General features: G+C 55.6%; 7 protein-coding genes across 7 annotated transcripts; 5 read left to right on the top strand and 2 right to left on the bottom strand.

Moving 5' to 3' along the window:
• Positions 1-102: 102 nt before the first annotated feature.
• Positions 103-1,557, top strand: MRET_0209 (peroxin-3; the record flags this gene model as incomplete). The annotated part of the gene is made up of 1 exon (XM_027626836.1): positions 103-1,557. One exon carries the CDS (start codon positions 103-105, stop codon positions 1,555-1,557), a length of 1,455 nt encoding a protein of 484 aa, XP_027482679.1.
• Positions 1,558-1,662: 105 nt separating this feature from the next.
• On the top strand, positions 1,663-4,926 carry MRET_0208 (elongation factor 3; the record flags this gene model as incomplete). Its single annotated transcript, XM_027626835.1, has 1 exon — positions 1,663-4,926. The coding sequence occupies one exon, from the start codon at positions 1,663-1,665 to the stop codon at positions 4,924-4,926; it is 3,264 nt and encodes a 1,087-aa protein (XP_027482820.1).
• A 62-nt stretch (positions 4,927-4,988) lies between these two features.
• MRET_0207 (tRNA (guanine-N(7)-)-methyltransferase subunit TRM82) lies at positions 4,989-6,587 on the top strand (the record flags this gene model as incomplete). The annotated part of the gene is made up of 1 exon (XM_027626834.1): positions 4,989-6,587. One exon carries the CDS (start codon positions 4,989-4,991, stop codon positions 6,585-6,587), a length of 1,599 nt encoding a protein of 532 aa, XP_027482673.1.
• A 12-nt stretch (positions 6,588-6,599) lies between these two features.
• Positions 6,600-8,669, bottom strand: MRET_0206 (translocation protein SEC63; the record flags this gene model as incomplete). Its single annotated transcript, XM_027626833.1, has 2 exons — positions 6,600-8,521; positions 8,552-8,669. The coding sequence occupies 2 exons, from the start codon at positions 8,667-8,669 to the stop codon at positions 6,600-6,602; spliced, it is 2,040 nt and encodes a 679-aa protein (XP_027482674.1).
• A 310-nt stretch (positions 8,670-8,979) lies between these two features.
• MRET_0205 (type II pantothenate kinase) lies at positions 8,980-10,728 on the top strand (the record flags this gene model as incomplete). Its single annotated transcript, XM_027626832.1, has 1 exon — positions 8,980-10,728. The coding sequence occupies one exon, from the start codon at positions 8,980-8,982 to the stop codon at positions 10,726-10,728; it is 1,749 nt and encodes a 582-aa protein (XP_027482675.1).
• Positions 10,729-10,820: 92 nt separating this feature from the next.
• On the bottom strand, positions 10,821-11,170 carry MRET_0204 (transcription elongation factor SPT4; the record flags this gene model as incomplete). The annotated part of the gene is made up of 3 exons (XM_027626831.1): positions 10,821-10,885; positions 10,915-11,023; positions 11,066-11,170. The coding sequence occupies 3 exons, from the start codon at positions 11,168-11,170 to the stop codon at positions 10,821-10,823; spliced, it is 279 nt and encodes a 92-aa protein (XP_027482676.1).
• Positions 11,171-11,329: 159 nt separating this feature from the next.
• MRET_0203 (nuclear cap-binding protein subunit 1) lies at positions 11,330-14,137 on the top strand (the record flags this gene model as incomplete). The annotated part of the gene is made up of 1 exon (XM_027626830.1): positions 11,330-14,137. The coding sequence occupies one exon, from the start codon at positions 11,330-11,332 to the stop codon at positions 14,135-14,137; it is 2,808 nt and encodes a 935-aa protein (XP_027482746.1).
• Positions 14,138-14,157: the final 20 nt, after the last annotated feature.

The following is a 14,157-nucleotide window of genomic DNA, read 5'->3' as shown; positions in this document are numbered from 1 at the left end:
ACACACGCCTACTAGGCTTATGTAACATGTCTGGACACAACGACGTCCTCCCAGCCGCGCTTCGAGAGGGACTGGCCACCAAACCCTTGCTCCGCCGCCAGCATGTCATCGCGAGCGCGTACGTGGGCGAAGCGCTCACTGCGCGTAGTGGCCATCACGACAGGATTGATCGGTGGGCTGTACATGTTTGCGCAGTATGCGCTCGCTCGCTTCAACGATATGCAGGAGCGCCTGCTTCGTGATCGCGTAGCGCGCGAGAACCTGCGCCGCCGATTCCTGCAGAACCAGGAGGATTGCAACTTTACTATCATGGCTCTGTTGCCTACATTAGCGACTCAAATATTTGAGGAGATGGATGTTGAATCCATTAGCCATGCTCTGCGTGAGCAAAATAAGAAGCCCGAGCCGGCAGCACCACCTGCCGTATCAGAGCAGACGGGGCCAAAGCCAGAGATCGTACCTGACCAACCAGCTTCTGACGAAGAAAAGGCGTCAGCTGCGACACATCCTCAGTCTACGGATATGCCACAAGAGCCCTCCCACGGCGAAAACCTCGCGACTGACGCGCCCCCTGAACCTGTCTCCGCCGAGGCCGAACCGACTGTTCCCGTGAACGAAGAGGAGCGGCGGGCGACCAAGCTGCGTTTGTGGAATGAAATTAAGCACACATCGTTCGAACGTACATTTACCACACTATACACGCTGGTGTTCCTATCGCTGCAGATCCACGTCCAGCTCAATTTACTAGGCCGCCGCTCCTACATGACCGCACTCGAACAGCAGTCCAAGCGCGACGCATTGGGAAAGACGCAGCAGGATGGAAATTATGTGGAAGAGCCGCACTACATCGAGCTGCATGGCGATGGAACGGACGATACGGTCCGAGGCGATGCAAGCGCCGATGAACGACTCTCGCAAGATACAGAGAAAAAGTACCTCACATCCAGCTACTGGTTTCTGCATCGTGGCTGGCGCGAAGTAGCCGCATATGTGCGTCGTGCCGTGCACGAAGAGGTGGACGGTATGCCCCTCAAGACGATGCTTACCTTCAGCCACTTCGAGGCGTTGGTAGAACGGATACGTGATCGTGTGGAAAGGTGCGCTGATAACACTGGCGTGGTATGGGCTGCACCAAATGGCTTCCGTGGTATCCTCCTGCCCGAGTCGGAGCGTGACGAAATGCAAATGCTGCAGGATGCCGGTGCCCTGGAGTCAGAGAACCCGGCCATGACACCATCTCTGCGCGCGCTTCTCGATGAGACCAAAGACTACATCGACTCACCAGACTTTGCGTCTGTATTCGCTGCCTCATGCCATCAGGTCTTTTCGCTCTTTCTCCATCACATCGCTTCGTCTTATGGCGTGCGTGCGAGTGAAGTCCGACGCACCGACAAGCCGCTATTGCTGGCCAAAGTCCTGCCTCTCGTTTCTCAGCAAGCACAAGTTGCACTCAATGCTACACCGAACGATTATGTCACCGCCATCGTGGAAGGCCGCGAACTGCGCGCACTGAGTGTGCTCATGTACACGGCCTGGGACGAAGGGCTGGGATGGTAGCCGCACGTGTATGCAGCGTGGCTTAGTCATTGCATGCATGGTCCGACTTTTTTTGTCCCAGTTTAAAAACCCTTTGCAACCGGGTCCCCTGGTGCACCCTACACCATGACGACGAGTGCAGCCGCGCTACAGTCGCTGTGGGACAGTGTGAGCACAGAAGATGCACACCGTCATGCAGAGACGTTGACAGAGTACATAAACACGAATGGGCTGCGTACGCTGCTTTCTGAGTGCATCCTGGATGAGCTGCTGGACAAGCTCAAGGACAAGAAGCAAGCCCATCTACGTGAACGCGCGGCGATCGGCCTGGGTGCCGTAGCCTCCAAGGTGGCAGGTAAAAACGCGCCTATGCCACTGGGTGCAGAGCCATGGCTCGTCAACGCCATTCCCCCGCTGCTTGATGGATACGGAGATAAGAATGAGGCAGCGAAGAAGGCGGCTGAAGGAGCCATGGGGGCTCTTGTGCCCCTGTTTCCACCAGAAGCCGCTGCTGAACTGCTCGAAATGCTGTACAGCGTCATTACCTCTGGAACGGCCAAGTGGCAGGCCAAAGTGGGCGCCCTCAAGATTATTAGCCGCCTCGCTGACCTTGCGTACGAGCAGGTCGGTGATGAGCTCACGCAAATCACGCCTGTCTTGACGCAGGGCATGCACGAAACCAAGGCTGAGGTATCAAAGCAGGCCATCAAGACGGCTACGAAAGTGTGTGGTGTCATTGACAACAACGATATCCGTCCATTCATCCCCGATCTTGTCGGATGTATGGACCGTCCGGATACTGTGCCCGACTGCATCAAGAAGCTGTCATCTATTACATTCGTGGCCGAGGTGACAGGACCCGCACTTGCAGTGATGGTGCCCCTGCTGAGCCGCGCCTTGAACGAGCGCAGTCAGACTGTCCAGCGCCAGTCGGTGATCATCGTCGACAATCTGTGCAAGCTGGTTCGCGACCCGCATACTGCTGCAATGTACCTTCCATCGCTGCTCCCGTCTGTCGAACGTATTGAGCAAGGCGCTAGCTTCCCCGAGGTGCGTGAACATGCCAAGAGCGCCGTGCAAACGCTTCGCGCCGCATTCGCAGAGGCAGACAAGTCTAAAGACGATCCTCACAGCACCGACCCCGTGGCCGCTCAGGCGGCGGACCGTGAACATGCACTGCAATGCCTCGCGAAAGCCGTGCAGCCGCACGTTCCTGCGGGTATTGTATTCTCGGCTCTGGGTGACTCGTACACGCGCACAGGCCTTGAATACGTGGCACGTTTGCTCGTCCGCCTCGCTGACAAGCGCGTGGTGCAAGCGGAGCCCTGGAACGACGTGTATGTCCTGCCATACTTGCGCCGTGTGTGTGAGACGCCCGAGGGCGCGCAGCAGGCGACGGACGCGATCCGCGCCGAGTTTGAGCAGCGTGACCTGGATCGGTTTGGCAAGCCGGAAGACGACGGCAGTGAGCTGGATGGAGAGAAGCTGTGTGACACTGTCTTTAGTCTCGCATACGGTGGTCTGCTGCTGCTGAACCACACCCGCTTGCGCTTGTACCGTGGCCATAGGTACGGTATCGTGGCTGCGAATGGCAGTGGCAAGTCGACACTGCTCAAGGCCATGCGCGACGGCAAAGTTGAGGGATATCCTGAGCAGGACAAGGTCCGCACGGTCATGGTCGAGCATTCACTGCAGGGCGAGGATGGCTCCAAGCCGATCCTTGACTTTGTGCTGGGCGACCCCAAGCTGAGCCATAAGAGCAAGGAAGATGTGGCTGAGGCTCTTCGCTCGGTCGGCTTTGATGACGAGAAGCAGCAAACGCCTGTGGGTAGTCTGAGTGGTGGTTGGAAGATGAAGCTGGAGCTCGCTCGAGCCATGCTGATTGGTGCTGACATTCTGCTGCTGGACGAGCCGACGAATCACTTGGACGTGCAGTCGGTCAAGTGGCTCGAGAACTATCTTGTATCCAACACGAATGTGACCGTGCTGATTGTGTCCCATGATTCCAGCTTCCTTGACAATGTATGCACAGAAATCATCCACTATGAACACAAGAAGCTCAAGTACTACCACGGCAACTTGTCTGCGTTTGTCAAGACGCGCCCGGAGGCGAAGAGCTACTACTCGCTCGCGGCCACGACGGTCAAGTTTACGTTCCCACCGCCTGGCTCGTTGATGGGTGTGCGCTCTAACACTCGTACCATTCTCAAGGCGTCGCATGTGTCGGTGCACTATCCCAGCATGCCGCGCCCGTCACTTGTGGACGCATCTGTGTCTGTGAGTCTGTCAAGCCGTGTGGGTGTCATTGGCCCGAACGGTGCGGGTAAGAGTACCCTGATCAAGGTGCTGACTGGCGAAATTGTGCCGAACGAGGGCAAAGTCGAAAAGCACCCGAACCTGCGCGTCGCCATGATGGCCCAGCATGCCTTCCATCACCTTGAGCAGCACCTGGAGAAGACTGCATGCCAGTACATCCGCTGGCGTTACCAAGATGGCCATGATCGTGAAATCACCGAAAAGGCGACCCGTAAGATGAGTGCCGAGGAGACCGACCAGATGAAGGTGCCGATCGTGTCGCAAACAGGTGAGAAGCGCGTGATTGAGTATATCGTCGGTCGCAGCAAGCTGAAGAAGAGCTACCAGTACGAAATCAAGTGGGTCGGCTTAGAGCACCGCTACAACACATGGATTCCCAGGGAGCGTCTGCTCGAGTTGGGCTTCTCGAAGCTTGTGCAAAAGTTTGATGACTTTGACGCGTCGCGTGAAGGCGCGGGTAGTCGTGATCTGAGCCAGAAAGCGATCCGCTCGGAGCTGGAGGCTGTCGGTCTGAATGGGGAGATCGCCGAGAACAATGCCATGGGCGGCTACAGTGGTGGACAAAAGGTAAAGGTTGTCCTGGCTGCTGCTTTGTGGAACAATCCTCAGGTGCTCGTGCTCGATGAGCCCACGAACTATCTGGATCGCGAGGCCCTGGGCGGATTGGCCGTGGCTATCCGTGAGTGGGCCGGTGCGGTCATTATCATTTCGCACAACCAAGAATTCATCAGCGCGCTGTGCCCTGAGATTTGGAACGTGGAGAACGGCCGGATTGTATCGAAGCAACGCACTGACATTGCGAGCGAAAACTTTGCCGATGCATCACAGACCAGCACGCCTGCGGGCACGGAGCCCAACAGCGCTGCTCCCAGTGCGCCTGGCAGTGCCGCTCCCAGCGCACCTCAGAGCGGAGATGAGAATGACGAGGAAGACATGTCGAAGCTCAAGGCGAAGAAGGGCAAGAAAAAGCTCACTCGTAACGAGAAAAAGGCGCAAGAAGAGCGCCGCCGCTTGCGCCTGAGCCGCTGGCTCATGTACGGCGGCGAGCGTGAGCCAGACACGGACGATGAGTAGGCTTGTCATGTAGCACGTGATCATGTCCTTAGCTTCCAGCGCTCGAGAGCCTGGGTGTTGTCATGCGCGACGATAGCAGCAGCGAGGCACAGGTGCCGCTGCCCGTGCATGCTGTGAATGCATCGTCACGGTATGTGGTGGCGCTGACTGCTGGTAACATCTTGGTATTTGATGCGCACACAGGTGAGAGGCGCGGGGCGCTGGACACATGCGTGGATTCGAATGCTCCGATACCGCCTCACATGGTGTGCTTCCCACGCATCTGTGCTATTTCGCCCAATGAGAAGTATGTTGCTATTGCTTCCGACGACAAAGCTCTGCGTGTGTGGTGCATCGATGACCTGGAATATGGGAAGGAAGTGTTCGTCCAGCCGCTGGCCAAGCGTGCCGGCACGGTGCATTGGGTCAACGACTGTGAAATGGTTGTGGCGGACAAATTTGGCGATGTATGGAGCTTTGTCATCGATCCATCCCATCCAAAGCAGGTACAGAGCCTGGCCGATGCTGATACAGACGTCGCATCGTCTGGTGCCGCTTCGGCCCAGGGACCCCGGCCCAAGTTGGGTCATGTGAGCATGATAACCTGTCTTGCATTCCTGCGCGATGCTTCCTCTGATACGCCATCCACGATCGTTACTTGCGATCGAGATGAACATATCCGTCTCTCGCGCTGGGGACCACACCGGGCAGCTCATATCGTGCAGCAGTACTTGCTTGGGTCACGCAGCTGTGTGGGAGCTCTCGTGGTTGTGCCGGCAGACCGCGCTGAAAGCGCTGGCTTCCCATGCTCGAGGAGACCCGTCCTTATCACAAGCGACGGCGGTGCATGCTTGCGTGCATGGTGCAGTGATGCGAATGGCAAATATGCGCTGCAGGCTACTTGCCACTTCGCCGCGGAAGCCATGGCGCAGTTTGTCTGTGTCGATGCTGCCGTGGAGCGCCGCCGTGAAAAAGCGGCCAACAACCTGGCCCACAAAGGCGGTTTTGATCCACAGGAGCCTGAACCAGCGACCAAGCGTGCTAAGCGCGATGACTTGCCCGAAGAGGATGCCAAAGCAGGCGGGACTTCTCTTGTGATCCATCAACTCCTATATTTCCACGATGGCGAGCACGACTGGCTCGTTATTCGGGTCGAAGGGGCTAAAGCTCTCTTCACTGTTCGTCTGGATCAGCTTACTTCCGATGTTTCCGCACCTGGACTGCCTGTGCGCGATGCCTGCGCGCTGGATGCCCCGATCCTCGATACGTCGCTCGTACATGAAGAGGGCTGCATCGTGCTCTGGGTGTGCTGTGACGATCGGCCAGGCATGGGAACTGGCCCGCCTTTGAGTAAGTGGACATGGGATACGGATCATTTCACGCAGGATGCAGTGCATGGTGATACACCTTTGCACGCACTTACTTCGATCCAAGCGTCGAACACGACACGAGCCACAGTGTCGCATGCCGTCCAGTCCAAATTGTGCCTCTACTCGCAAATTATGACTTGGCCCAAGCCACCGCAGACAAACCCGGATGGTACGCCTTTCTCGTCCTTTTTCCTTAGCCACCAGTCTGATCAAGTATCGCGCGGCATGCTGGACCGCTTCCAGTCGGGCAAGCGTGCGGCTGGACGTGCCAAGAACCAAGCCAGTATTCAGCAGCAGTTTGGCGGTAGCTAGTTTTCTACGACCCTAGTCTGAATCCGAGTCGCTATCGTCGTGAGGACGTGCGTCATCTTCTTCGTCGTCATCGTCGCCTTCATCGTCGTCCTCGTCCTCGTCATCGTCGTCCTCGTATACGACATTAGAGGGCTTCACGCGCTCGCCACGCATGAGGGCCATCTGACCCGCAATGGTATCCTCTTCAGGGTCGGAAATCTCGTCCTCCTCATCGGGTCGAGGCACGATGGGCTCCGACACCGTCAGTTTCATGACCTTGACGACACGCGAACCCAGGTACGAGTCGGAGTTGACCTCGACTTGGAAAGTGTAGACACCTGACTCGGGCGGCGCAATGATGGGTGCCGTGACGATACGTAGTTGCGTAGTGCTCATGTCACCAAAGCGAGTCGGCGACATGATAAGATGATCAGATTTGGGATCGCCCATCTGCATGAACCAACCAGGCACACGCTCTTCCAAAAAGTACGGCGCATGGACGTAGCCCATGGGCTCGCGACCGGCATTGGCTTCGTTGAGCGTATCTGCCTCCAGTGTGCCGGGACGCACACAGTCTTCGCCATACTTTTTGTCGCGTGCATCAAGACGGCGTCCATTGCGAAGGAGCGAGCCGTCCCGCTTCAATGGAAGCAGACGCAACTTTAAGACGAGGTGCATGAGGGAGCCAGCGTTCACTTGCTCCTCGCCCACCACGGTATAGTACGCGTCCACCAACTCAAGGCGCGGCCATTCGCCCAATGCACGCATACACGTGGTGTATTGTTCCTCAGTCAAGCCGTCCTTGTCACGCATAAGAATAGCACGACGTTCTGCATCAGGTACTTTCCACAAACCCTGCAAGCCATGCTTGACAACGGCCTCAAGGGGCACGAGCGACTTGGCCAGCGACAGTGTCATGTAAGGCAGCTGGAGAAGCTCCGACACACGGCCGCCGTGGAGTGGGACAGCTTGCACAAAGTGAGGAAGCAGGTGACGAATTTCGTTCGACTGTTCGAGACGGTTATGAGCAGTGCTTATGGCCAACAGGCTCATAAGCATCTTTTCGGCATAATGGCCCATCTCCAGCTTGATTTGTTCCACATTAGCATTACCCGAGTCGATACGGTATTGGTACGCTGTGAGAAGAACCAAGGCGCGGCGCACGTTCTCTGGCACGTCGTTTGTCACCAGGTCGGCATCACGCAGCTCACGATATGCATTCAATGTGCGCTTCTCAAGCTCATTGTACGCAGGCAAATCCCTCTCACGCAAGCGATCCACAAAGTCTTTGGAAAACTCTTCCGTTTCAGCCATCATGCGTGGAATGTCATCCACATGGGTGCTAGGCTTCAGACGCAAAAAGAACGAAAGCGCTGTGGCGTTGAGGACGCCGTCTTTTGTTCGCGAACGCGAACCGTACCACCAGCGCGCGACAAGAAGAGGCAGACCCACACCAAAGATGAGGCCGTACACCAGAAGCACGAGCACATTGTGTTTGCTGTCGACAATCCACGTCGGCAGCGCAATACCCATGGTCATTTCTTGGCGGCCATCCGGGTTGCCGTATTCCTCATAATTCTTACGCGTAGCTTCATCGGTAAGCGACTTGTACGCTTTGGTAATCTCGATATAGTGGGATTCAATCTCTTCTTTGGTCTTATTCGAGTCACTGCTCACTTTGTCGGGATGGAACTCCAAGCTCAGACGGCGATACTGGCGGCGGATTTCACGCTCCGTTGCAGAGGTGGCAATGCCGAGAATCGAAAATGGATCGTATGCAACAAAGCCAGAGTTCTTGGCCACTTGAATGACGCGCTGGAACAAATATGCCACGGCAGCCCAGCCACACACCAGAATCAAGCCACGCACGATCGACGAGATGGGCGACGTGCGCATGAGCTTTTGAACATGACTGTGCTTGTGGCCACGCTGGTCCAGCCAGCCATGGATAATCGCTGCACGTTAAATCAGATGTCATCACGTACCTGGATCGCGCTTGGGTCGGAGAGAGCGGTACGTATACGGCACCATAAAGGCAAGGAAGGCCGTCAGTGCAAACGTCGTGAACTGGCCACCTTCCTCATCATATTTATATCCTGACATGGTAATGCAGCCCGCGGTCGTTCACGTTGCACTGCGAGTGCTTGATTAAAAGGGGCAGGGTGGACAACTCAATGTGGACTGCCAAGCGTGGCTAATCGATACCTCTACCTCGCCCACCACCAAATAGGTACACTTCTGAGTTGCGACAACTCCACGTGTCACTGACTAATGGCACGCGCCGCGGCGTCCAACTGGCGTCGTCCCAAGATGGAAACCCAGTCGTCTCGCGCGCGCGTGAAAAGTGCAGCGAGCGCCAGAGATCAGCGAGGTCGACGACTTGACGGCACCAGATACTGTTTGCGTGTTGTGAATGGGGCTAAATTTTGCGAGTCCACCGGTCGCTGTACCTGTGGACATTTTCATGCGCACGCATGGCGCACGCATTATGGATAAGGACGAAGAGACTCCGCAGTGCACGAAGCGTGACGGTTACGACATCTACCTTCCGAATCATGTCGAACGTGTGTCTCATATTGCAGTCGATGTGGGTGGCTCACTTGCAAAAGTCGTTTACTTCACTCATGCGCCCTCTTCGCCTGTGTCCTCCGATGGAGGGAACGAATCGGATGTTTCGCGCCAAGGCACCTTAAAGCCAACTAACTTGGGCTCCTCATCGCTGTTTCACCCGACGAGTCTGCGACAGCGCTCGCTACCGGAGCAATTTCCTGGTGGACGCCTTAATTTCACCAAGTTCGAGTCCAGTAACATGGACATGTGCATGGCATTTCTTCGAGAGCTCATTGAGCGCAGCGCTTTGGCGAATCAAGTCACGATAGAAGAAATGCAAAAGAGTGTGAAAATCATGGCTACAGGCGGTGGTGCGCACTTATTTTATCAACGCTTCAAAGACGAACTTGGCGTTGAGGTGCAGCGGGAAGACGAAATGGGGTGCCTCATCACAGGTCTTAATTTTATGACGTTGATCCCTGACGAGGTATTCTGGTTCTCTGATGATCTCGTGGACGACCTGTATAAACGGCATCCGAAGTTATCGCTCAATATGCGCCGTGGCGACTCGAGGGTTCTGCCCAGCCAAGATGCTAACCTTCCCCGACCCAGTCCCACTCCACCAATGTATGAGCCTCTGTTTGAAAGTGAACCAACGCCCAAGCTGCCTTGCTTGCTTGTCAATATTGGCTCCGGTGTCAGTATTCTCAAGATCGACGAATCAGGAAAATTTGAGCGTGTAAGTGGCACGAGTCTAGGAGGTGGTACCCTGTGGGGCCTGCTTGGTCTGCTGACCGATGCAAGTAATTTCGACGAGATGTTGGATCTGTTTGAGCGTGGCGACAATAGTAATGTCGACATGCTTGTCGGTGATATCTACGGGCCAGTGGGATTAGATCACCTAGGCTTGTCAGCGTCGACCATTGCATCTAGTTTCGGCAAGGTGTTCCGCTGGGATAGACGCAGTGCCTCACCTGAGCAAGCAGATGATGCCCGTACAGCGTCAGAGCGCCGTCGTGCGCGATTTTCTCAAGAAGACATCTGCCGCAGCTTGCTGTACGCCATTAGCAACAATATCGGCCAAATCGCTCACATGAATGCCGAAAAGTACCAACTTGATCGTGTGTACTTTGGTGGCTGCTTTATCCGCGGCCACCAAGCTACTATCGCAACACTCTCTTACGCTATCCGCTTCTGGAGTAAAGGACGTCGTCGTGCCTACTTTTTACGGCATGAAGGCTACCTGGGGGCTATTGGCGCTTGGGTGCGACATATTGCCTCGGACTCGTCGGTCGATCATCCACCCGAGCCACCGATCCAGCCCATGCTAGCCGATGCGCTGAGTATGAATCAAATGGACCAGTCCCCTGTGACGCCAAGTGCTGCTGGCATGTCCCCTTCACCCGCACATACTGAAAACCAAACTTTGTCGGACCTCTTGAACGAGCTGAGTACCATTGACCAGTCCACCATGCCGTCTGACCCCGACTCGATCGAGAAGCTTATGCTGCAACTAGACCGTGCGCATAATGTGGCCAATGCAATCGAGTCTCGTGTCGACCACTTGCTGGAAAAGATCCAAACGTTGCTGCCGAGAGAGCCGTCTCCTTGATCACACCGCACCGCATTCTCACGTAGCCGCTGCCTAGCATTTGTTGTATAGTACAAAACCTATTAAATTGGGTATGCTTTTGTGAGGGCCTGTTACTCGTCTGCATTTGGCAAACGACCCACGACTTTCACAGCGTACAGGCCGACCATGCGCTTTTCTAGGCTCGTTAGCATCCCGGTTACGCACCAATCCGCTGCCATTTTGCGACCCAGCTTTCTTCGGGCTGCAGCATGCATATGAGTCCATCAAAGTTGGACGTCGTAAAGTCCGCTACGCGTTCTTGGCTGCCTTGCATCTATCGTGTCAGTCACGGATGGCACACGTGCTGAATACGTACATCCAGCATGTCTTGACAGTTTGGGCATCCTTTTGCGTGAAATTCTGCAGCTGTTTGTGCATAATGGCAGCGCAAGCAGGCACGCAGCTTCGCAGTCGTAGACATGACTTGACTTGATGTTTTATGCAACGCGTCGTTGCACGTCGATCGGTGTGACCAAGCTGTTTTGTCCATTCATTTGCCCTTTCGACCCCTGGGACATGATGACATAATCACACGCGATCCGTGACCAGGGCGCAGTGCCTCAGCTGGTTGCAAGCTACGATGGTGTACGACGACCGTGGGCAATGGGATATGAAGCCTGAGCCGCCACGGCATGATGGAAACCGTGGATGGTATCGTAATCGTGGTGGATCGCGAGGACAACGCCGCGGCGATTCACGTCACGGCCCTTCGTCGGGTGCGTACGGTCCTATGGACCGTGGACGCATGCAGCAAATCGAGGCAACCCGTCAAATCCATCAATCTCTTTTCCATTTAGGAAGCGACGAGGGATTCCAGAGTGCTGTAGAAATCCCAAAGGTTTGTGCATGGCTGGAGACGCAGGCTCTTGAGTTCCCGGTAGCCGTGCTTTCTGCTTTCAGGATTATGGCTACCGAGCAACCACAAAAGACAGCGCTAACGGCCGCTATGATTGCACATCTCGTGCTCAAACCGGGAGCGCACTCCACTGAATCTGGCAAAGCATCTCTTGGTATGCGGGTGATGGAGCACCTCATCCACATGTTCGGCCAGGATGTCGACGCACACTACTGGCGTAATGCTCGTCTTGTATTGCACGTGTTTGTGGCACTAGCACCGCTAGGTGTTGTATCATCTGCTTCACTGAGGCGTACGATCAAAGCATTCGTGGACGTGCTATCGAGCGATGGCGTATCTCGCGATGTGGCTGACCCGGCAGCTGACTGCGTCATTGAGGCTATGTGCCGTGGCGGCACAGATCTCATTCAGCCTGAGCCTGGTGCGTTAGAACCTTTGCCTTCTGCTAGGGAAGAAATGGATGCCATTGTAGACGGCATTACTCTATACGGCTCGCAGCGAAGCAATGCTGCAATGCAGCTCATCTCGCCGTTCCGCCTGGGCGAGCCTCACGACTTTCTCGACCAGGATGGCTTTATGGACCGTGTTCGTGCCTTGCAAAGCTTGAAGGAACATGGTTACGTTCGTCCAGCTTTTCTTCCTTCAGCGTGCGATCTGCTTTCCGTGGATGTGTCTCCAGCGACAAGCACAGCGCCTGCTGAACAACGCACTGCTCACCTTCCCGACCTACATGTCGCTCCTATCCGCAGCACGGCCTACGATGAGCTCGATGACGACCTGCTTGCGCCCCCCAAGCGCCTGCAGACAGGCAAGGGTACGCATGAGACTGTGCGTGTGCGAACGGGTGCCCCATCTCTAGATGCAGCAGCGCGCTGGTTCGGCTCGAGCGTGCCTGCTATTGGCTCTGTGGAAGGAGTGGTGCTTCGTGGGATTGTGCAGGATATTATTGATCTGTACGTGATCAACCGCAAGGAGTGCGCACATGTGCTTCTTACGCTTCCACAGTGGCTGCGCCGAGGCACTTTTGGCGGCAAGATTCCGCCTCATATCGGCATTTTTGGCGACGAGCCTGAGCCTGAAGTGTCCGTGGAATGGATGCTAGAGGATGTACTTCTGGAGGGTGCCCTCTCTACGATGCTGCTTCTTCCTCGGCCGCCACAGCTAGAGCTGTACTACTCGTCACTGATGCGCGAAATCGTCACATTGGCCCCGCAGCAAATTGCGCCCTCAATTGGACGCACGATTCGCCGCTTCTACGTGGCCAGTGCTGACGGTGTCGTGCGCGCCGAGGTGCTGCGTCGCGTAGCTGACTGGTTCAGTGTTCATCTCAGCAACTTCAAGTTTACTTGGGCCTGGAACGAATGGGCTGACGACATGACACGGGCCTGGGCGCATCCACGTCCAGCCTTGGCGCGCCGTATCGTGGAGCTCGAAGTGAGACTGGCATACTATGACCGTATCAAAGGCACCCTGCCGCCCGACATGGAAGCGTATATTCTGCCTCCCTTTGAGCCTTCACCGAATTTCGTCTACAATCGGCCGTCGCATTCGTATCATGGTATGGCTGAGCAGCTATTTCAGTCTATCAAAGCTAAGGCCAGTGTGCATGTGGTCCAGGCAGACCTGCAGAGCTTCCAACAGAGCATTTTGGCTCCTGCAACTGACGTGCCTGATGCTGACGATACACATCATGTCGATTCTCCGGCAGAAGCAGAGCGCGTCGCTAGGGATGTGGGTATTCAGACGCTGCTATTTGCAGGAAGCCGCAGCTTTTCGCACCTTCTTAACGTAATCGAGCGGTACCACGAGCTGCTTCGTGCACTGTCACAGTCACCTGAGGCGCGTGTGTCGATTCTGCACAGCACATGTGTCTTTTGGACGCACTCGCCGCAGTGGTTCTTGATCGTGTGCGATAAGCTGCTGCAATATCGCATTGTGGAGCCTTTGGATGTGGTCACCTTCGTATTCTCTGAACCATCGGGCGATGCGGTAATGGAAGAAGCGTCTCCCTTCGACGTCGCTTTGCACGCACCTGAATGGGGCAACCGTACACATCGTGACTGGAGCTCATTTCATTGGTGGGCTGTGCTGCGTCTGACTATGGACAAGGTGATCGGTCGTGTAAATCAACTTTCGCGGCGTGTCCAGGACCTTCGTCGCGTACAGGCTGCACCTGAAGCAGCTGCATCAGACACCGCACAGCGTCATGCTCCGGCGACATTAGACGAAGCACAAGTGCATCTTGATGCTGTTCAGCTAGAACAGCGAAAAGTGCTTGTCACCATACTCTCCAAGCTTGTATCGCACATCCAGGAGCACGGTGGCAATACTTCGCTATCCGATGAAACAGACAGTTCCGGTTGGCAGTCGTGGTGGGTGCGCGAATGGTACCATGCGTTCGTGGCAGTGTACTATGACGTGATCGCAGCCAATCGGGAGACCATTTTGGCGAACGTATTCGCTAGCGCTGGCACAGATGACACATGCGCCGTTCTTTTTGAACAGGCCTGTGCTTTGGCACAAACTGCGTAATACCGGCAGGTCATCTTACA

This window comes from Malassezia restricta, chromosome I, assembly GCF_003290485.1.
Source record: "Malassezia restricta chromosome I, complete sequence".
Classification (NCBI taxonomy): Eukaryota; Fungi; Basidiomycota; class Malasseziomycetes; order Malasseziales; family Malasseziaceae; genus Malassezia; species Malassezia restricta.
The sequence above is the reverse complement of the archived record's forward strand: the minus strand, read 5'-3'. Positions and strand labels throughout refer to the sequence as shown.